At 35.1% G+C, this 24,567-nt stretch overlaps 2 protein-coding genes across 2 annotated transcripts in view; one reads left to right on the forward strand and one right to left on the reverse strand.

The window, feature by feature from the left end:
• Window positions 1-24,567, reverse strand: part of LOC143249705 (neurotrimin-like) — a 110,381-nt gene that overhangs the window by 28,690 nt on the left and 57,124 nt on the right. The window lies entirely within an intron of this gene.
• LOC143248385 (uncharacterized) lies at window positions 11,830-15,959 on the forward strand. The gene is made up of 2 exons (XM_076496744.1): window positions 11,830-12,103; window positions 15,320-15,959. Exon 2 carries the CDS (start codon window positions 15,346-15,348, stop codon window positions 15,787-15,789), a length of 444 nt encoding a protein of 147 aa, XP_076352859.1. The 5' UTR covers window positions 11,830-12,103; window positions 15,320-15,345; the 3' UTR covers window positions 15,790-15,959.

Raw genomic sequence — 24,567 nt, forward strand, 5'->3', positions numbered from 1 at the left:
GTGTTGAAAAATCTTATCTAAGCTTTAAAATTGTGTCAGTTAAATGTGGTGTGAAAGTATCATCTCAGCTGTAAAAAATTAATAAAACGTGTGTTAATAAAATACTTATATCTAATCCAGTTAGTATACTTTGTTAAAACTGTGTCAAGTGAATGTGTTGAAAAATCTTATCTGAGCTTTACAATTGTGTCAATTAAATGTGGTGTGAAAGTATCATCTTAGCTGTAAAAAATTAATAAAACGTGTGTTTATAAAATACTTATATCTAATCCAGTTAGTATACTTCGTCAGCTTTCGTTTACACAATATAATTTCTTATCACTTTAGAAACCACATACTTTGGTATAATATATTGATTAATAATTCAGCCCTATTTAATACACAGATAAGAAAAGTTCACTTTGTGAAACATCAGAGAGCTTAAGTGCATTTCAAAATATACAACAGAACATTTTTGTATCAATATTATGTGTTTATTCCCATATTTCTGAATTATTTTAAAATACTAGGACTAAATTCCTTATAGCCTAATGTGCTTTATTGAAAATTTCACAATTTTCACTGGAGTGAGTTTATCCTGTCGTTATCCCGACTTTGTGCCATAATTTAATATTTAATTAATGAAACAAAACTCTTAACTTCGTATTCCCAAAACATTTTATTCGCCTCTGTATTAAGCTAGAGAGAAATAGAGTTTCCGACGTTAACTTACTTTAGCCCCAAATTAAAGATGATTTACCACATATCCGGTACATTTCAGAAGTATTGGCCAAAATAAATATTAAATCTCAGCTGTAATTTCTCGTTGTGCAACGGAAGTCAAAATTACAGAAGAAAATGTAATAACAATTACTGAAAAGTATACTTTGTGAAGGTAGCAGGGCGAAAATACTGGTTGGACTATAATTTAATATCCTTATAAACTACAAGGGTATTTAAAAAAGAATAAAAACAACCTATAAACCAAAGGAAATGCAAGACCTAACTATCTTTGTTCTCGCTAACCCTATTTAAACACAAGTATATCTAACGTTCAGTTTTGCTTACAATAAATGAAACTGTAGTCGGTGTGTGCGTTTTTCACTCAAGTACACTTTTTGAGTTGATGGTTCAAAATAAAAAAAAAACCTTTTTTATGTGAAATTAATTCATTCAGCATAACGCTCTGCTTGCGTTCCAAGCGAGTTTCTCTTTTGTGTTAATTTACCAAAACAAAATGACGTATGAAACCAGTAAATAATTATCTTCTTAACAGATTCTTTGTTTCTAAAATATAAACTTTTTTTGTTAGTTAAAAATTTCATTATGAGTCTAGTTCGACGGTTGTTTCTTTATTACATTTAACGATGCAGAAGGGAATGGATTCACTTACACTTCTCTGATAACACATTAAACAATGGAAAACAACTGTGATTCTAAACACAAGAGTCCTCAGATCGATGACGCTACTAGCCTGCGTTTTAAATCGTGACTAGGTTATTTATATTTAAAGTAGGACAAAGTATACTCAAGTGTATTAAAAACATCGTCTTCAGGCTTGTTCCATGTCAGCACTGTCCAATACTATTCCTTCTCTGAGCAAACGTGTACATGTTAAAATTTTAAAACAAATATCATTATGAATAATTGGGCCAGTAAAAACATTAGCTGTGTGGTTAATAAATTGGTAATTTTTATCGAAGAGCAACCCTGACTTTAAATTGGTTTGTGCAAATAACTAAGCCACCATTAAATAAATAAAATATAGGTAGGATAAAATGTCTGTGTTTTCTAGGCGGTCTTCACACTTTTAGGTGTTTTTATATAAAGTCGTATATACTCTATAGTACTTGTAATGAAATGTCTATATAGTTTTGGTGAATATTCAGAGTTAATATAATACCGAGTATAACTGTACTAAAAATAACAAACACCTGTTCCAAAGAGCGCTAAAACGCCTGGTTGTCAGCTTCAAATAGTGATATTTTTCTTCTAGTATCCAGAATGTTTAATTATTTCTAACATGAAACGCGACCACAGTTTAATTTCTAAGTAAAGCTAGCCAAAATATATAAATAAAACTCCATCTACCCTCAAGCTTTGGCATCTGCTTGGAAAATTTCATCCATTGTAAGACTTCTCTTTTAAATGTTAAGTTCACCTGAGGATATAAGAACACAATTATTAAAAAAAAAAGAATTACAGAAATTCCTTTTGCAGGAATGTATCATTACGAAGGTTGACTCGCTCTCGGTGATTTACCAGGAATGTGTCATTACGAAGGTTGACTCGCGCTCGCCGGTTTACTAGGAATGTGTCATTATGAAGGTTGACTCGCTCTCGGTGATTTACCAGGAATGTGTCATTACGAAGGTTGACTCGCGCTCGCCGGTTTACTAGGAATGTGTCATTATGAAGGTTGACTCGCGCTCGCCGGTTTACTAGGAATGTGTCATTATGAAGGTTGACTCGCTCTCGGTGATTTATCAGGAACGTGTCATTACGAAGGTTGACTCGCTCTCGGTGATTTACATATCTTGCTACAAATATCTGGCCAAACATAGACCCAGAAGTGTTCATTTCGTAACTCAGATGAGATAATATTACATTTCTGAATCACTAATAATAAATTTTCTTAGGTTTAGCTCACAGATCTAGAGCTTTGATAGTGACTAACAAACTTAAAACCAGAAATTATCAGGCAGGCGGTAACACTGTCCCAATATAGAGACGGATCGGATTGTTCCATCGAAATGTCATTTTAAATTTCTCGTCAATAGATCATCATAACTTTACAATACTCTATAGTGTTTCCTTTTATAATAACACTTATGAAATTCTGAGTCTCAAGTTCTCTATGATTATTAGAACAACAAAATGTCGTCGGGAGAGTACCCAAGAGTTGAATCCACAAATTTTTATGATTTTGAGTCCCAACAGTGTGGTAAATTAGCCATTTTCATTATAGGGTTAATTGTTAGACTTAAACGTAGCCTAACGATAAGTTTATAATCTCTGTGTTCTAAAATCTAATAAGATGTTATGTTGTTGTTTTTTCTATCTCTTTGGTATAAAAATATTGTAGTTAGAATATAAACTTGTAAACGTAAGTTCAGAGAGTTTCAGATATGTAAGGATTTATTATAACGTTTGCAAAATTAAAAGCAAGAAAGATTAATTCGGTAACATAATCTCAATGATGATTGCCATTGACAGTATCTGTACTAATATTTAAAATAAAGTAATGTGTGAGATGACAGAGGGATTTTCCTTTTTCTTTTTAGAAGGAAGCGCCAAATCAGGGTTGTTTCGGCCCTGCGTACAGCTGATTTATCATTGCTTACACTAAAAGCGATTTAATTGTAAACATTACTACATGAAATCACTAGCATTTCTTTGTTTTGGAAGTTCGCACAAAGCTACTCGAGGGCTATCTGTGCTAGCCGTCCCTAATTTAGCAGTGTAAGACTAGAGGGAAGGCAGCTAGTTATCACCACCTACCGCCAACTCTTGGGCTACTCTTTTAAGAACGAATAGTGGGATTGACCGTAACATTATAACGCCCCCACGGCTGAAAGGGCGAGCATGTTTGGCGCTACCGGGATGCGAACCTGCGACCCTCAGATTACGAGTCGCACGCCTTAACACGCTTGGCCATGCCGGGCCTAATCACTAGTATACAATCCTGAGCGTGCATTAAGAAATACAGCAATATAGAACTTGTGAAAATTTTAAAACTAGAAGGAAGAATTATAAGAATGAAATATTTTCAGACTTATAAATCATTAACATATCTAAATAATGATTGTTCCGTTTAAAAGAAATGACAAAATACACCCAGTGATACAGATGTATGTCTGCGGACTCACAACACTAAAATCCGGATTTCGTTACCTTCTGTGAGCAGAGGTAGAGGTAGCCCATTATGTTACTTTGTGATTACCTTCAAACAAACTGTTCAAATATTATTGATAAATTTAAAATGTATTAACTGTGTTACGACATTAATGGAGTAGGAGTTACAAGAGTTTTATTTACGTGACTTCGTAAAAATAAATTAAAACTAATGGTTTGGCAACTGCCGCAGAAACGATCACTAACTTTGAAACGCTTTTGTCTGAAAACAACCGAGGTTCAGTTTCTGAATTTCGCGCAAAGCTACACGAACTAGCCGTCTATAATTTAGCAGTGTAAGACTAGATGGAAGGCAGTTAGTCATCACCACCCACCGTTAACTCTTGGGCTACTCTTCTATCAAAGAATAGTTTCATGTGACGGGGATTCGAACCCGCGACCCTCAGATTACGAGTCGAGGACCCTTATCACCTAAACAACCGAAATCCGGGCTGCATAATAGAAATCCTATGAACTAAATATACCATATTTAATTCAAGACTATTATAAAAACAGTGCTCATCCAGTTACAATTCAGAATATAAAATTTTAATTTTTTTAATTGCTCATATAATTTAGCAAACAGTTCGATAAAATTATAAAACAGTGGGAAGTATGATTGCTGTTCCAAAACAGAGCGTTCGACTCGTAATCCGAGGGTCGCGGGTTTGAATCCCGGTCGCATCAAACATGCTCGCCCTTGGAGCAGTGGGGGCGTTATAATGTGACGGTCAATCCCACTATTCGTTGGTAAAAGAATAGCCCAAGAGTTAGCGGTGGGTGGTGATGACTAGCTGCCTTCCCTCTAGTCTTACAATGCTAAGTTAGGGACGGCTAGCGCAGATAGCCCTCGAGAAGCTTTGTGCAAAATACAAAACAAAACAAACAAACCAAAACAGAGAAAATATTTTGTCTAATAATTTGCCATTAAATTAAATTGCACGAATAAAGTAATAATATGTTGTTTTTTTTTTTTACGCTGTATATCTTAAGTACAAAATAAAACTCTTCCAGTGCCTTGCAGATGACACAATCAATGTGTTGAACATCACTTTTGTAATAAAATAAAATGAACAGGCACTATTTTTAATCTTCGTAAACCAAGAAATATACCTTGGAAAAAATATTGAAAATATAATAACCGTACTTGAAATACTCGAAGAATTATACAGACACGTCTCATCGATATTTTGAGGATCAGAGAACACGTTTCAATTATATTTTGTTACTGAAAGATAGAAGGAAGAATCGCTCAACTCTTGGGCAACACTTTTAAGGTGCATACCAATAATTAGGCACGTCCTGTTTCTTTGCTTGTTGAAATTCGTAGCTGAATTACACGTGACAATGTATTCTAGCACGTGACATTTTGCAGTGATTCTATTTTCGCTCTCACCCCCCATTCTTATCAACCTTCGTTCTTGTGCAATAATATTCTGATGTCTTTATTTTGTCTTGGTGAAAAAAATTAGAAAACACGACCTTTACACTTCAGATATACCTGGAATTTAAATGTCGTCTTTTTCAATTTTGTTTTAAAATCAAATGTGTAAATATTCCTAGTGCGCACTAAAGTTTTGAAAGACAACAACAATTTTATTTCATATTGTTTTTGGGCGAACTATTTTGTCTCCTCCGACTTTACTGTAACTACAATTATGGGTACATCAACACGCGCAGCAGGTGCACAAACAACGAGAGACAGTACGTCTTTACTTTCTACGTAACAAATGTTACTTGTTCGTTTTTGGGTTTTTTTTTGGAATTTCGCACAAAGCTACTCGAGGGCTATCTGTGCTAGGCGTTCCTAATTTAGCAGTGTAAGACTAGAGGGAAGGCAGCTAGTCATCACCACCCACCGCCAACTCTTGAGCTACTCTTTTGCCAACGAATAATGGGATTGACCGTCACATTATACACCCCCACGGCTGGGAGGGCGAGCATGTTTAGCGCGACGCGGGCGCGAACCCGCGACCCTCGCATTACGAGTCGCACGCCTTACGCGCTTGGCCATGCCGGGCAAAATGCTACTAAAGAAAACATTTATTTACACATTTTAAGCATACTTTATTTATCAAAATAGTCAACGACGCGTGAATTTCAGAACAAATACTTTAAAACTTCAACTTTTATTTTGATCAATTATAAAAATTATAGATTTAAAATTTATTCATCAAGAGCTGATAGGCATTGATGGATCGAATCATAATAAATTGAGTTTGTTTATTTTACAATCCCTGACAGTCGCACCATTTTTGTCCCACGCTAGTACAGTGATAAGTCTACCGATTTACAACGCTAAAATCAGGGGTTCGATTCCTCTCGGTGTACTCAGTAGATAGTTCGCTGTGGCTTTGCTAAATGAAAACACACACAGTTTATCACAGAGATGTGAATGCTACAGACAATTAGTTCTTTAACATTGGGTGTGGGTCTGGCATGGCCTAGCGCGTTAAGGCGTGTGCTTCGTAATCTGAGGGTCGCGGGTTCGCGCCCGAGTCACACCAAACATGCTCGCCATTTCAGCCGTGAGGGCGTTATAATGATATAGTCAATCCCATTATTCGTTGGTAAAAGAGTAGCCCAAGAGTTGGCGGTGGGTGGTGATGACTAGCTGCCTTCCCTCTAGTCTTACATTGCTAAATTAGGGACGGCTAGCACAGATAGCCCTCGAGTAGCTTTGTGCGAAATTCCAAAACAAACAAACATTGGGTGCACTCAGCAGATAGCTTTGCCATAAGAAAACCGGCCAGACATGGCCAGGTAGGAAAAGGCGTTCGACTCGTAATCTGAGGGTCGCGGGTTCGAATCCCTGTCGCACCAAACATGCTCGCTCATTCAGCCGTGGGGGTGTTATAATGTCACGGACAATCCCACTGTTCGTTGGTAAAAGAGTAGCCCAAGAGTTGGCGTTGGTTGGTTATGACTAACTACCTTCCATCTAGTCTTACAATACTAAATTAGGGACGGCTAGCGCAGATAGCCCTCGTGTAGCTATGCGCTAAATTCAAAAACAAAACTATAAGAAAACCCATACGATTTAATATTGACTTTTTTATAATTATTTACGACTGAAACAATAAAAAATATTATGATTTACTTTATACTTATGATCGTTGTTATGTTAAACAAAACAACATGTTAAAAATGTCGTGTTTTATATATTCCTCAAAATATATGATTTAGTGGTTGTAGTTTCTCAGCGATTGCAATGTTAACTCTGTGTTACATCAACTTTCGCAACAAAATTCGTTTATTTCAAGAAACAATAATCTAAATAATTTTAATACTTGGACCAGAACCTTGAGCTATTACTAAATGATATTCTAATGAGACCTTAGGAATGCATCATTATCCGGAGCAGAAGAAGTTATGACACGATATGTCCCCAGTGGCACAGGCCCGGCATGGCCAAGCGTGTCAAGGCGTGCGACACGTAATCTGAGGGTTGCGGGTTCGCATTCCCGTCGCGCCAAACGTGCTCGCCCTTTCAGCCGTGGGAGCGTTATAAAGTGACAATCAATCCCACTATTCGTTGGTAAAAGAGTAGCCCAAGAGTTGGCGGTGGGTGGTGATGACTAGCTGCCTTCCCTCTAGTCTTACACTGCTAAATTAGGGACGGCTAGCACAGATAGCCCTCGAGTAGCTTTGTGCGGAATTCAAAATACAAAATACAAATACCCCAGTGGCACAGCGATATGCGTGAATGCTTGTAACGCTAGAAACTGGGTTTTGATACCCGTGGTGATGATCACATTACATATAATCTATTATGTTACTTTGTGCTCAGCTACAAGTAAACAGACAAACAACACGAGACATTCTGAAACAAATGCAGAGTAAAAATTCTTTGGCATAGTTTTGATTCATGAATGTAACTCGCGAAATTCGCTAAGCAAGGAATCTTTGTTTGCTTGTTTTGGATTTCGCGCAAAGCTACAAGAGGGCTATCTGTTCTAGCTGTTCCAAATTAACAGTAGAAGGTTAGAACGAAAGCAGCTAGTCATCACCACCCACCACCAATTGTTGGACTATTCTTTTACTAGCGGATAGTGGGATGGACCGTAAAATTATAACGTTTCCGTAGTTATAGGCGCAAGTAAAAACAAACAAACTATCCAGGGATTTCATACATATTTTTACGACGACTCAAATAACAGTGTAATACATAGAATTTCATTTTGCATGCACGATTGACAAAATAACGCTTTTCACGGAAATTCAAAACTGCATTAACTAAATAAAGGAAAAATAATTTATATTTCCAATATGTTAGTTTGCGTTAAATACTCGAGATAATTTTATAAAGAAAGCGCTTGAACAGGCTTAACTTTCTGTTTAACATACGGGTTTACTTTGTACACTCACCATTACTACTTCCCGGAACCATATGGGCGTGTCCATTGATAATAAGCATTCTTATTGGATCTAAAAATTTATAACTTGTGTGGCTTTTTTTTCGATGAAATACGCAGTACACAGCTCAAATACAACATTTGTATATATTTTTATGTTTTTCGATTTTTATTACCTCCTGTAAATACAAAAAACGATGTCAAAAAACGGGTAAGTTGATTTACCACCATGGCTTTATTTACACGGCTTCAAAATGTGCATAATTAACGATCCAGAAAAGCAAAACAGGTGTCCATCTACAATGCATACATTGATGTATTCAGTGACGAATTTTCGTTTGTAATATCAAAATTAAACAACAGTTTTAAAAGACGAAAGATTTTCCCTCTTGCTGTCGCAACACTTGAAGCTTGAAATACGTGTTGGATGATAAAAACAAAAGACATGGCTAGCTTTTCCGAAAATATATGTTTTATGGCTCAGTAAGTCTAGATGTCGAACTCCAGCCTGGTAATCTGATTCAACGTTAGTCCCTATCATGATTTAACGTTGGCCCTCTCAAGAGCGACAAATCAGTGTAGAAATCATTCCATCGTACCATGTGTTTGGGTGATTTTGTCAGGGAGAGATTTCCTCTTCTTTGACTCCTGTGGGGAGGATTTCCAGTTCAAGTACAGTCGTCTGGATAGCTTTCTAAAACTATATTCCAGGAGCTCTAGGGAAATTCACGTGAAGTGAATGAACGTGGATCAGATGTACTTATGATTTATCGACGAGAAGTCGTCCTTAACTCGTGTTTTTTACATTAATCATTCTAATACTTGCAGTCCAACGAAATACAATTTCATGAAAGAAATACGAAGTATGAAGAATAGTGAAGCGTGGAATAAATAAACCAACGCTTTGACCGAAGTTGCGACACTGCTCTGGCGAACATCCTGTATTGAAACCACGATTCTGATGCGCTTAATACACTTTTATGGCTAAGATTTGGAATAAAGGAGGAAATATACTGAAAAAATAACAATATTTTACCAGGTGAACGCTATTGAAATACTGTTCGTTTTATAAATCTTTGTGTATTTTATCCTTTCTTGAGTTAAAAATAAAGTAAAAGATAAAAATAAGCATTTTGAACCTAGTAATTTATACCACCGAGTTCACTGTTATTTGTTTTAATTTTTAGTTAAGATATTTAATCTAACACACGTGTTACTTGTTTGTTTTTGAATTCAGCGCAGAGGTACACGAAGGCTATCTGCGCTAGCTTTCCCTAATTTAGCAGTGTGAGTCTAGAGAGAATGTAGCTAGCCACCACCACCCACCACCAACTTTTGGGCTACTCTTTTACCAACGAACAGTGAGATTGACTGTCACATTATAACTTCCCCACGGTTGAAAGGGCGAGCGTGTTTGGTGTGACGGGGATTCGAACCTGCGACTCTCATATTACGAGTCGAGTGCCTTGACCACCTGGCCATGCCGTGCCACACGTATTACTAGATCTTTGAGTTTTGTGTGAGTTAGAGTCCCCATGCCTGTTAATTTGTTGTTAGATAAAATATTAAAAAATATGTAGGTCGTTAGTATCTATCTTTTTATTGGTACCTACATTGAAACACTAATAGTATTAGTAATTTTTTTGCACTTTTTGATTTACGTATTATTCACATATAATTGTTTTAGTCATAAGTTTGGATCACATTTTTATTTTAGCTATATAGCTAAACATCTGTAATTTTAAACGTCATTCCATAATAACTGAATAGCGTAGTCATGAATATTCATTAGAATTAATGGTCCCGGTTTCGAATCCCAGTCGCACCAAACATGCTCGTCCTTTCAGCCGTGAGGGCGTTATTATGTGACGGTCCATCCTACTATTCGTTGGTAAAAGAGTAGCCCATGAGTTGACAGTGGGCGGTGATGACTAGCTGCCTTATCTCTATTCTTACGCTGCTAAATTAGGACGGCCAGCGAAGATAGCCCTCGTGTATCTATGCGCGAAACTCAAAAACAGTCATAAGAATCCATTAAGAACATGGTCTTGCTTTTTAATTTTATTACATTTAAAGTTGATTATTACATGAGTAAATACTTAAAGCAATCTACTTATTTTACAAATATAACAAATATTATACATCGATAGATTCTACCTTTTATAATCATGGCAAATTTAGTTAAGCAATGGACTCTTTGATTGCGAAAAAATCTACAAAATGTTTAAAAATAAATTACACAAAGGATATTCTAAAGAATGAAACATAATTCTACTTTACACACACTGTGCATTATTAAATTGTTGCTTGTAGTAATATAAGTGTATTATGTATTTACAATAGGTACAGCGAGAGACTGGTTTTGAACAAACTTCCCCCCGCTAATGCAGCGGTAAGTCTACGGATTTACAACGCTAAAATCAGGGGTTCGATTCTCCTCGGTGGGCACAGCAGATAGCCCGATGTGGCTTTGCTATCAGAAAAACACACACATAGTTGACCAAACTGTTTCATTTTTGGTTCTCTTAAAGATGGCTTGACTGTGCATTACTTCCAAAACAACTAATGAATTTCGGCGTATTGCAGAGAAACATCTGAAACGTGCAGAGGTTAACAAAATTTCATTCTTGATTCCACAACATTAAAAATATTAGTTCAACATATACAGAGCCTCTACGATACCTGTAATAAAACTGATAATTTCGAAATATACAGAAGTGGCTTTATACACTTGAAACGGTTATCACCAATTCATAATTTCAAACCTCAGTTACACTTCAGGAAAAAAATCTCGAAAATTTTATCAACACCATTATAGGAATCGCTGTCTTCCCACATAAGCAGACCAACGATCAGATCGTTTTGTAAATGTGAGTTCCACGTAGCAGAAGAAATAATGTAAGTACCTCCAGCAAGATATCCACCACACACACATCACGTAAAGTGTAAAACGCCACAAATGGTGCACCAATTCTAAGTGTGTTGCTTGAAAATATCGCAGGTGACAATATAAAAGCATTGTATTTCCAATAAAAAGGAAGAGAGCTCAGTTTGACCTTTAAGATCTTTCAAGACATCAGAAATAAAGTTTCCCAGAAACCAGGTTTTTTTATTTCTTCTAACATCAAAGAACAATTTAACTTTCAAGTAACGAGAGATGATGATGTACAGTTTTTGAAAAGTTATTTTTCCCCAACAATAACAAGCTTCAAGACTAAGTTATCAAGAAAAACGTGTTATAAAGTACTCCAGCAAAATGTATTTTTTGTTCTTTCCAACTTTACGGTAGTTTAAGGTTACTAAAAACAACGACATAAATGCCTCTAGAAAGTTCCTTTTTTTTTTTTTTCCTGTTGGCAGCCATAAGTGAATCTAAGCAGACACGTGGTACATATGACATCAAAATATTCTCTCTTCTGTGTCTGTGGACCACAAATGAACATTTATATTCAGTTTTCTAGCGTCCAAGACGACGTTTTTTCTTATTCCAGAAAACCGGATTGCTTTAAACACCTCCAGTTTACGATCGATCAATAATACAAGGCATTTTTTTTTTAAATCAATGATTTCATTGGACGGCAACATTGATTTTTAAAACATCTTGAGAATGTAACGTTATGGTAACCATGCAAAACTTATTTGTCTGTCACTACGTTTGATCTTGAGTTTGACTGGGATCTATTATTAATACTATTATTCGGAAAACATAATACAGAAATTAACTTAGCGTACATACGGTCATGACTAAGCTATCTTTGCTGTCAAATCCACTGTGAGAAGAAATACGACAGTAAACAACAACAACAAAAAACACGTTACGGCAAGGGATTTCAATCGAGCAGTTTTGGTGTTGTTGAATGCTTGAAGATTAGAAGGTAAGTAATCGGTATATAAATAAGAATATGTTATTTTACCATTAAAGTCTATATTAAACATGTGTAATGTTTTATATAAATAATTACGCACGCTTTAGTTAACTGTTTCTCGTGTTATTTTTAATTCTTTATGTGAATGTAAATGATAAATATTCGAAACATTATTTGCTCAAGATAATGTGTACTGTACAACATGTACAAAGACATCCACGTTAACTTCATAATTTTAGGAAATATATTTCAGTCTAAATCATTAGACAAATATTTACATCAGAGATTACTCCTGATTTTGCTTTAACATGTTCGTTACGTTTGTTGTAGACTGTCTTCCGGTGGGCCAGCAGTACGTCTACGATTTAAAACACTAAACTCCAAGTTTTGATTCCCAACGATGAACAAAGCAAATAGTTTAATGCGACTTTGCCTTAACAAACAAATGAAAATGTTTTAGGATATTTGTCCTTTCTGCCTCCAGGTTTCGCATAAACTAATTATTTTATCAATGTATGCAAAAGTCACGAATTATATTCACAAGTTTTATATTAGTTTTTGAAACACGAAATTAGACTAATTTTTATTCAATGGTAACTTTATTTTTTTCTTCTACTTGAAATGTGTAGTAAATAAGGTAATCTATACTTGACAAAGTCTGAGCTCGTGTTGCTATGCCAACAGTATTGATAGCTAAGGTTGATTGAAGCCTCAAAGAGATGCGTTGTGGCACACACTAAAAACAATATCCTGCAATGACGTCTTTCTAGAGAAAGAAGCACAAACTACGTTTTCTTGTACAACCCATAGTTTTTATTTTTATTGACAATTTGTACGTCTATACCTGAAAGAAAAATCTCTAAGCCTGAACTTAACCCTACTTTCACTTTCAAGCTTGACACATAGGAACAGCTGCATTCCATCTGTTTAAGCCCTTTGTTTTTCATAGCATCACCTTATAAAGAACATTTCCTAAGTATAAGATCTGCTATACAAAGAAGTGGGCTGACTAAATTTAGCAGCTTCAGTGGAAGCTTTATGTACGAGGGTTTCTAAAGAAAGCGTTTTTATTAAAAATTAAGATCCACCACAAATTGCACAAAGAGGATTTTGTGTGCAACACATAAATTGAGCTACACATACATGAACTGAAGACTCCTCCCCGTCTCCAGAAAAGCACGGTAAAGAGACATGACTCGCAACATCTTCCAAGGGAAGAATGAATTCATTATGTTTGTCAACGTGCAGGCAATAAGTTTGATCAATCAATATCAGATTACATTACAATGACGATAAATGCCCCTACTGAAGTCATTAACTAGCGCTATTATATACAGAATATTTCAATCACCATCAAGCGAAAACGCTTCCCAGTCATCTAACATATGTGCCTCAAATAGGACACAAACAACACAAATTTCCAAACGCTAAAGAAATATGAAAACATAAGATAGTAACAATGCAGAGTATATCTAATATATGATAATCACAAATGTACCTTGACATAATATTACAAGGGCAGAAATAGAGTAACATAACCTGGTCTTAATAACAGTGTCCTGCAAAAATAATAAAATATCGTTTCGTTTGTTTTTTGCGAAAAGCTACACGAAATCTATTTGCTCTAGCCGTCCCTAATTTAGCAGTGTAACACTAGAGGGGAGGCAGATAGTCATCACCACCCACCGTCAACTCTTGGACTACTCTTTCACCAACAAATAGTAGGATTAATCATCACATTATAACGCCCTCACGGCTGATAGAGCGATCATGTTTGCTGCGACCGGGATTCGAACCCGCGACCCTCGGAGTACGAGTCGAACACCTTAACACGCTTGGCCATGCCGGGACCAGTATCGTTCCAGCCTATGTTGTTGTTTTTTGAATTTTGTGAAAAGCTACACGAAATCTATTTGCTCCAGCCGTCTCTAATTTAGCAGTGTAACCCTAGAGGGGAGGCAGATAGTCATCACCACCCAACGTCAACTCTTGGGCAACTTTTTCACCAGCGAATAGTAGAATTAAACATAACATTATAACGACCTCACGGCTGAAAGGGCGAGCATGTCTGGTGTCACAGGGATTTGAACCCGCTACCTTCAGATTAAGAGTCGAGCGCCTTAACCACTTGGCCTTGCCTAACATCGGTTCATTCTACCCTAATATTCATTGTGGGATCAAAGCAAAGGCATATTCTTCATGAAGCTAAGAAAACATCTTCCTAACAAATAATCTAAAATTTATATTTTCCCGCTTATACATGCTAGATTATAGATTATAAATGATATAAGTGTGTGTTATCACTCCCTCTACTACATATTTAATCTTCATGAATATAAATTGTGAACAAGAATATTACTTTTCAGTTATTCCTACAACAACTGACAGTTATCTTCTGTTTACATCAAGTTATAATGCTGACATATCATTACACGATGTAACAAATGTTTTTTACTTTTTATTATTCCTGGGCAGAAAGTCTTATTTTCCAATTGCTTATGCCTAAAGTAAATGAAAAAGACCTATTTTTCTCTTCAAACTTTGCTTTTTGTGACCTGTGGAATGAAATTTTCAAATTTACCCATTTTTTCAGAACATTCCAGGTAGATTCAGTGCTGAGTAGCTAACAGAGAATTTTCAAGAACTTTTTAAAATGTTGAAGAACTTACGAGAATTTAAAAAACCTTTAGAATTTTCTAGAACTTTCCATAGTAATATATATACATATATACATGGGCTCACCACTCACCACTTCAGTTTAGTTCTAGCTGCCTAAGTGAACACATAGACCTATCTGATTTTATCAGTGATAGCATCAAGAAGCTGCAAGCATTTTCCATACGCATTCTGCTACGTATGTAGCCAACTTATCAAGACAAGATTGAAAAAGTACTCTGTGACAGCATCTGCTAAAATGTGTGAAGCCTATAAGGTATATTTCGGCATGCCTGTCAGGGACAAACCCTGGTCATCTCATTTTACCTGCGAGCACTGCTAAAATACTCTAGTAGATATGAAGGGTAATTTCTGCTGGTTGTATAGTAACATTTTATATTATACACATTTTAGACCTTTTAAAATTTAAATACCTTCTCATTTTTTAATTTCCAATAGTATAGAAAAAATATCACATATTAAAATATTTTGCATGAACCTCTTACACATTAGTTGTGGATGAAATAAGTTTATTCTTCAAAATAACAATTTTATTTTGGTCTTTTACAGGATGGTACAGAAGGGAAAAGAGAACCATGACCATGAAGTTCGCTATTCCAAGATTTTGGCGTAAACCCACTGACCACTCAAGCATTTGCTATTTCTTCATGGTGGCCTCTTCCAAACGTCCGGCTGGCAAGAATGCATCTGCTATCATGTATCCGGACGTTCCATCAACCATCGCCCCAGTGCCACACTGCCTTGAGCTCACTGTACCCACTCCTCCAGAGAAAAAGCAACCATCCTCAGAAGAGAGCAGCAAATCAGAAGAGGAGGTAGATGTTGAAAATCCAGGTTACAATTCCAGAGGTGCAGCTGGTGAGAGAAACCCATACTACCCGAACCAAAGACTTGATGCGAAAACTTGGTCTTACAAAGTCGATTGCCGAGACTATATTTGGGGGCTGATACGCGACAGTGATTTACATTACAGTCGCAAATCTCAAAAAAACTACTCACTTCTAAACATTTTTGTATAACTTTAGTATAAATACAAGCAAGTCTTGATTCATAGGTTGTTTTATGTAAATGAAAATGTGCAAAGTTTCCCGTTTTTACACAGAAAATAGGTTAATTTCTAAATTTCATTATTAATGGGACAGAAGCAAAGTTTGAAGGGAATAATGGCCATTTTCTGTACTTTTACAACATAAGCAATTAGGAAATAACACATACTATCCAGGAACAAAATTTGTGTTGCATAGTGTAATAACACATACTATCCAGGAACAAAATTTGTGTTGCATAGTGTAATAACACATACTATCCAGGAACACAATTTGTGTTGCATAGTGTAATAACACATACTATCCAGGAACACAATTTGTGTTGCATAGTGTAATAACACATACTATCCAGGAACACAATTTGTGTTACATCGTGTAATAACACATACTATCCAGGAACACAATTTGTGTTGCATAGTGTAATAAAACATACTATCCAGGAACAAAATTTGTGTTACATAGTGTAATAACACATACTATCCAGGAACAAAATTTGTGTTACATAGTGTAATAACACATACTATCCAGGAACAAAATTTGTGTTACATAGTGTAATAACACATACTATCCAGGAACACAATTTGTGTTGCATAGTGTAATAACACATACTATCCAGGAACACAATTTGTGTTGCATAGTGTAATAACACATACTATCCAGGAACACAATTTGTGTTGCATCGTGTAATAACACATACTATCCAGGAACACAATTTGTGTTACATAGTGTAATAACACATACTATCCAGGAACAAAATTTGTGTTGCATACTGTAATAAAACATACTATCCAGGAACAAAATTTGTGTTACATAGTGTAATAACACATACTATCCAGGAACAAAATTTGTGTTGCATACTGTAATAACACATACTATCCAGGAACAAAATTTGTGTTGCATAGTGTAATAACACATACTATCCAGGAACAAAATTTGTGTTACATAGTGTAATAACACATACTATCCTGAAAGAAAAATTGTGTTACATAGTGTAATAACACATACTATCCAGGAACAAAACTGTGTTACATAGTGTAATAACACATACTATCCAGGAACACAATTTGTGTTGCATAGTGTAATAACACATACTATCCAGGAACACAATTTGTGTTGCATAGTGTAATAACACATACTATCCAGGAACACAATTTGTGTTGCATAGTGTAATAACACATACTATCCAGGAACACAATTTGTGTTGCATAGTGTAATAACACATACTATCCAGGAACACAATTTGTGTTACATAGTGTAATAACACATACTATCCAGGAACAAAATTTGTGTTGCATAGTGTAATAACACATACTATCCAGGAACAAAATTTGTGTTGCATAGTGTAATAACACATACTATCCAGGAACACAAATTGTGTTACATAGTGTAATAACACATACTATCCAGGAACAAAATTTGTGTTGCATAGTGTAATAACACATACTATCCAGGAACAAAATTTGTGTTACATCGTGTAATAACACATACTATCCAGGAACACAATTTGTGTTACATCGTGTAATAACACATACTATCCAGGAACACAATTTGTGTTACATAGTGTAATAACACATACTATCCAGGAACAAAATTTGTGTTGCATAGTGTAATAAAACATACTATCCAGGAACAAAATTTGTGTTGCATAGTGTAATAAAACATACTATCCAGGAACAAAATTTGTGTTGCATAGTGTAATAACACATACTATCCAAGAACAAAATTTGTGTTACATAGTGTAATAACACATACTATCCTGAAAAAAAATTGTGTTACATAGTGTAATAACACATACTATCCAGGAACAAAATTTGTGTTACATAGTGTAATAACACATACTATCCAGTAACAAAATTTGTGTTACATAGTGTAATAACACATACTATCCAAGAACAAAATTTGTGTTGCATAGTGTAATAACACATACTATCCAGGAACACAATTTGTGTTGCATAGTGTAATAACACATACCATCCAGGAACAATATTTGTGTTACATAGTGTAATAACACATACTATCCAGGAACAAAATTTGTGTTGCATAGTGTAATAAAACATACTATCCAGGAACAAAATTTGTGTTACATAGTGTAATAACACATACTATCCAGGAACAAAATTTGTGTTGCATAGTGTAATAACACATACTATCCAGGAACAAAATTTGTGTTGCATAGTGTAATAACACATACTATCCAGGAACAAAATTTGTGTTGCATAGTGTAATAACACATACTATCCAGGAACAAAATTTGTGTTGCATAGTGTAATAACACATACTATCCAGGAACACAATTTGTGTTGCATAGTGTAATAACACATACTATCCAGGAACACAATTTGTGTTACATAGTGTAATAACACATACTATCCAGGAACAAAATTTGTGTTACATAGTGTAATAACACATACTATCCAGGAACACAATTTGTGTTACATAGTGTAATAACACATACTATCCAGGAACAAAATTTGTGTTACATAGTGTAATAACACATACTATCCAGGAACACAATTTGTGTTGCATAGTGTAATAACACATACTATCCAGGAACACAATTTGTGTTGCATAGTGTAATAACACATACTATCCAGGAACAAAATTTGTGTTACATCGTGTAATAACACATACTATCCAGGAACACAATTTGTGTTACATAGTGTAATAACACATACTATCCAGGAACAAAATTTGTGTTGCATACTGTAATAAAACATACTATCCAGGAACAAAATTTGTGTTACATAGTGTAATAACACATACTATCCAGGAACAAAATTTGTGTTGCATACTGTAATAACACATACTATCCAGGAACAAAATTTGTGTTGCATAGTGTAATAAAACATACTATCCAGGAACAAAATTTGTGTTGCATAGTGTAATAACACATACTATCCAGGAACAAAATTTGTGTTACATAGTGTAATAACACATACTATCCAGGAACAAAATTTGTGTTACATAGTGTAATAACACATACTATCCAGGAACAAAATTTGTGTTGCATAGTGTAATAACACATACTATCCAGGAACAAAATTTGTGTTGCATAGTGTAATAACACATACTATCCAGGAACACAATTTGTGTTGCATAGTGTAATAACACATACTATCCAGGAAGAAAATGTGTGTTACATCGTGTAATAACACATACTATCCAGGAACACAATTTGTGTTCATAGTGTAATAACACATACTATCCAGGAACAAAATTTGTGTTGCATAGTGTAATAAAACATACTATCCAGGAACAAAATTTGTGTTACATAGTGTAATAACACATACTATCCAGGAACAAAATTTGTGTTACATAGTGTAATAACACATACTATCCAAGAACAAAATTTGTGTTGCATAGTGTAATAACACATACTATCCAGGAACACAATTTGTGTTGCATAGTGTAATAACACATACTATCCAGGAACAAAATTTGTGTTACATAGTGTAATAACACATACTATCCAGGAACAAAATTTGTGTTACATAGTGTAATAACACATACTATCCTGAAAAAAAAATTGTGTTACATAGTGTAATAACACATACTATCCAGGAACACAATTTGTGTTACATAGTGTAATAACACATACTATCCAGGAACAAAATTTGTGTTGCATAGTGTAATAACACATACTATCCAGGAACACAATTTGTGTTGCATAGTGTAATAACACATACTATCCAGGAACACAATTTGTGTTGCATAGTGTAATAACACATACTATCCAGGAACACAATTTGTGTTGCATAGTGTAATAACACATACTATCCAGGAACAAAATTTGTGTTACATAGTGTAATAACACATATTATCCAGGAACAAAATTTGTGTTGCATAGTGTAATAACACATACTATCCAGTAACACAATTGTCTTACATAGTGTAATAACACATACTATCCAGGAACACAATTTGTGTTACATCGTGTCATCGACTTTTCGGGAAAGTTTCTTTTCCTCCCTCAAGCTCAAATAATTTTGAAATCAGAAATGAAGGTTGCTATTTTGAGGTAATAATTATATCTTGAGGTATGATATAATTTCTAGGTTATGATGTAATTTCTATATAAAATTTTAAAATGGTAAACGTCGTCATGAGTTGTTCTCGCTCGAGAGCACCGCAGTCTTATTCAGTAAATTTTAAAAACCATAACAGTTTCATATCAATCACTTCTACTTCATAATTCAAGTGCGATTATATCAAAAAATTAAATCTACCTACCTTAATAAGTTCGTATAAGCTAACGCCATATAGTGAAATCATTCATTTAGCAAAATTGTGTTTATTTGTTTAAAGGCACACAGCTTCGTAATGGTATATCTGTGTTCTGCTTACCACGTGTCTCTCTCTCTCTGTGTCGGTGTTTGGGTAAGAAAAGTTCATACCCTGGAGGGTCAGGTTCTCTATGACCTCTTCCTCCTTACCACGTGTCTCTCTCTCTGTGTGTCGGTGTTTGGGTAAGAATAGTTCATACCCTGGAGGGTCAGGTTCTCTATGACCTCTTCCTCCTTACCACGTGTCTCTCTCTCTCTCTGTCGGTGTTTGGGTAAGAAAAGTTCATACCCTGGAGGGTCAGGTTCTCTATGACCTCTTCCTCCTTACCACGTCTCTCTCTCTCTCTCTGTGTCGGTGTTTGGGTAAGAAAAGTTCATATCCTGGAGGGTCAAGTTCTCTATGACCTCTTCTTCATTACCACGTGTATCGAAAACTGATTTTTAGCGTTAAAAGTTCTCAGGTTTACCGCGAGTACTGAAGATATGACTCATCGCAAAATTAGGAAACACGTGTACATATATAGACAATGTTAAAAGAGTAAAAAGTAATTATAGTTATCTTATTAAAACGAAAAGCGACACCAAAAATTGTGTTAATATGTGCATTAATGTCCTTAAAAGTTCGTTGTTTTAGTATATGATCGAGAAATGTTACGAACTATGGGTAACGCTACACGACACTGGACCAGTAATTAAATGCACAAGTGGCTCAAACTCAAGATATTATAAATTACAATGCGTGGCTAAACCGCATTAGATCGTGTAAAAGAATTGTTCTTAAAGTTCATGACTGGAATCGAAAGTCATAATAGGAACTGTTATGAACATATACTATGTTTTACCTTAAGACTTAGCTGGAAACATTTTATTTTCTCATAAAAAAAGGTAGCATGTGACTTATTATTTTGAATTATCATGATAAATATTTTAAAATATTTGTTAAAATTCATCTATTTGGATGGTCTGGTTTTGAATTTTGCGTAAAGCTATACGAGGGCTGTCTGTGCTAGCCGACCCTAATTTAGCAGTGTGAGACTAGAGGAAAAGCAGCTAGTCATCACCACCCACAACCAACTATTGGACTACCCTTTTACTAGCGAATAGTGGGACTGACTGTCACATTATAACGGCCCCACGAAGATTCGAACCCGCGACCCTCGGGTCACGAGTCGAACACCTCAACCCACCTGGCCATGCGGGGGCCCATTTTGACAGATGCTGCTGCAAATAAAGTGTAAGAATAGATGATGTTTAGTAGACTTCCGAGAAAATTATAAACGTGTGATCCTCGGATTACGAGTCAAGTGCCTCAACCACCTGGCCATGCCGAGCCATTCATGTGTTTGGATACCTTGATCTAATACGTAGATTATTCACATTAGAAGTTGTCTGTAAAACAGTCCCGTAAATTTTGTTGGATTACACCAACACAATGTGTTTCCATTGCACTAAAATTATGATTAAAAGACATTACTTTTCTGACTCTCGTTTGTTCACAGTTACAAAAAAATGGTGTATTTGTCGATTTTCTCTAAATTTTTGTAACATAAAAAATTAGTCTATTTTAATTGAAGTTATCAATCATAGACTCAATAAGCTTATAAGCTTATGAGAATGTTTTATAAGTTTTTTATGCCACAAAATGCTCACAGGTTTACGGCTTTGAAGTTTACTTCGTACCTAATAGAACGCTCAAGACACCTGAATATGAACAACAATACCATTAATATTACAATTAATCCCACTAACTGTTAGTTAGTGTCTTCTCAAGATGTGTCACTGAAAACTAATATTTTTATTGAACTGCTTTTTGTCACTCCTTATAAAACTTGAGTGTCGTATGAGACAAAAAATAAATATAATTAAATATGTGGAACCAAGTGTTATTAAACCTTGTAAAATCAATCGGTATAATTGACGGCTCAGTAATTATTTAAACTATTAACAATTTCCACAGAATTAGCTCCATAAATCAAGAGGTAACAAGTACTTGCAGGAAACCTAACCCTTTCGCTTCACCATTTTTGTCTTCATGTTAATTAAATCAGTATTACGTGATTCGTGATGACGGGAAAACCCCTTGAAGTAAAAATGTATCTCAGAACGTCTGGTATAGGTATTAACATTTAGTAATAAAGCAGAGAACAACGTTTCGACCTTCTTTATTAGTAAGATTGTCATCAACCATTCCAGTCGTCCAGAGATACACTTTAAAATCAGTATTATTTAATATTTACACACATTTATCAATATCGTTTTGTGTGTGTGCACAAAAAATTTACACATGTTGCTATGAGACGTACAGTTTATCAGTTCTTCATGATTATATTTCGTACGCCTTATATGCGAGCCTGATGACGTAACAGGAAAAACTACTTAAAGGAACATGTAATATCAGCAAGGTTTATTTTCTTATCATTCACATTTGTTCACAATACCAGAGAGAGAACTAAAACAGCTATGCAGTAATTACACGAGTTATACACAACACACTATATTCCACAAAAAAAGTAGATATATCACCCATTCTACATTTAATATTTTCTTCCAACAACGGTATTTCTCCTTTATATAGGCACCTCGCTAGTACAGCGGTATGTCTCCGGATTTACAACGCTAAAATCAGGGGTTCGATTCCCCTCGGTGTGCTGAGCAGATAGCCCGATGTGGCTTTGCTATACACACACACCTTTATATAGTTTTAGCTATCATGCTATTGATGCTTTCCAAATAATACAAGTTGACATCTTTTGATATTAAATCAGATATTTAATAACACACATGAATAACTTGCCTGTCTCTAATTATACTTTACAAAATAAAATACCGTATTTTTGTGTCACAATGTTTTATTATTTATACGTTTCGAAGGATAACATAAAAATGTTTTTGTTTTTTTTCTACACATTTCTTTAAGGAACAAAAGCGTCATATTTTGGTAATCTAACAGTGTTTACATATGCATTATTGAAAGACTTACTTTATAAATATTAACCGTATAAAAACATATGAAAACATAAACAAGAGCTTCGTTCGTTCACAATCATACCAACTAACAAAAATCGATAAAAATAGGTGTGCCTTTAGAAAGACCCATCTCTCATGAACTACTTCACGGTAAAGATATGACTGACAGACAACGTACAAGGCGTAAAAGAATTTTGCTGGAAAAGCCGTCGTCTACCTACAGCGTAGAACGTATATATCCTTCACGGCTGAAATTAGTTTCAAGCATGGTTAATATGTAATGAAACATGCTAAACGCATACGAAAATTCTAATTTTGTGTTTAGATTAATTTATGTATTTACGCACCACAGCTTGAAAGAACAACCTAAAATATATTATGTAGCTGTACATTAACAATTTTTAATAAACAGAATAAATCAATGTTTTAGAAACTTAGTGAGTGGTATATTTCTACGTAGCGCTCAGCCATTCGGTATTGTAAACTAACACAACCGATCAGTTTACAATTTCACTTGCATTTCATATCAGCTCGTTACTTCAAAAATGGATCAGTGAATTATTTCAAGTGTAATTCCATATTTATAGCCAACCTAGTAAATTAAAAATTTATAAAAATAGTGTGTGTATGTTGTTTGTGTAGATATTTATACAATGGTTCACCAAAACAACTTAAGACTACATGTATTTAAAAGCAAGTACTCATTTTTTTTCTATTTCGTTCAAAAATAGGATAGGGAAAAAAGGATGTTTTGTGACCTCCGCTCTTATACAGATGTGGTGATCATTTAATTTGCAGCATCTGGCTATCTGTTGTGTTATACATACGAGAACTAAAGCATTCGAAAGGACCATGAAACCGTAACTGTCATTTAAAGATTAGTCTATTAGCTTTGCATCAAGTAATAATAATTGTAAATGGCTCAACTGTAACATGCTACTGACAGCTACTCTTATTTTGTTTTGAGAAACAAAGGGAGGGAAACATTAACAAGTTTTATAATATGTTCATAGGGCATAACGATTACAGACAGCTAAGTTCCTATATGTTTCGTGTACATTCGAACTTCTCTATTGCGATGTTCATACAACATTTGTTATTCAACTTGACTATGGAATTAGACATAATGTACACGGTTGATTAAGTCGTTGTTTACATATGCATGAAATCCCTAGATCGTTTATCAGACATAAGATTCAATTTGTCACATACATAAACATTTATAACGAAGAACATAATACTCAAAACATGGCTTGCCATGGCCAGGTGGTTACGGATATCGACTTCTAATTCAAATCACATCAACCATGCTCGCTTTTTCAATTATAGGGGCTTCATAAAGTGACGGTCAATCCCACCATTTGTTCGCAAAACTGTACCACAAGAGTTGGCAGTGGGTGGTGATGGCTAGCTGCCTTCTCTCTCACGCATCTAAATCAGGGACAGCTAACGCAGATAACCTTCGTGTAGCTTTAAGCAAAATTCGAAACAAACAATTCTT

Source organism: Tachypleus tridentatus, chromosome 4, assembly GCF_004210375.1.
Source record: "Tachypleus tridentatus isolate NWPU-2018 chromosome 4, ASM421037v1, whole genome shotgun sequence".
Classification (NCBI taxonomy): Eukaryota; Metazoa; Arthropoda; class Merostomata; order Xiphosura; family Limulidae; genus Tachypleus; species Tachypleus tridentatus.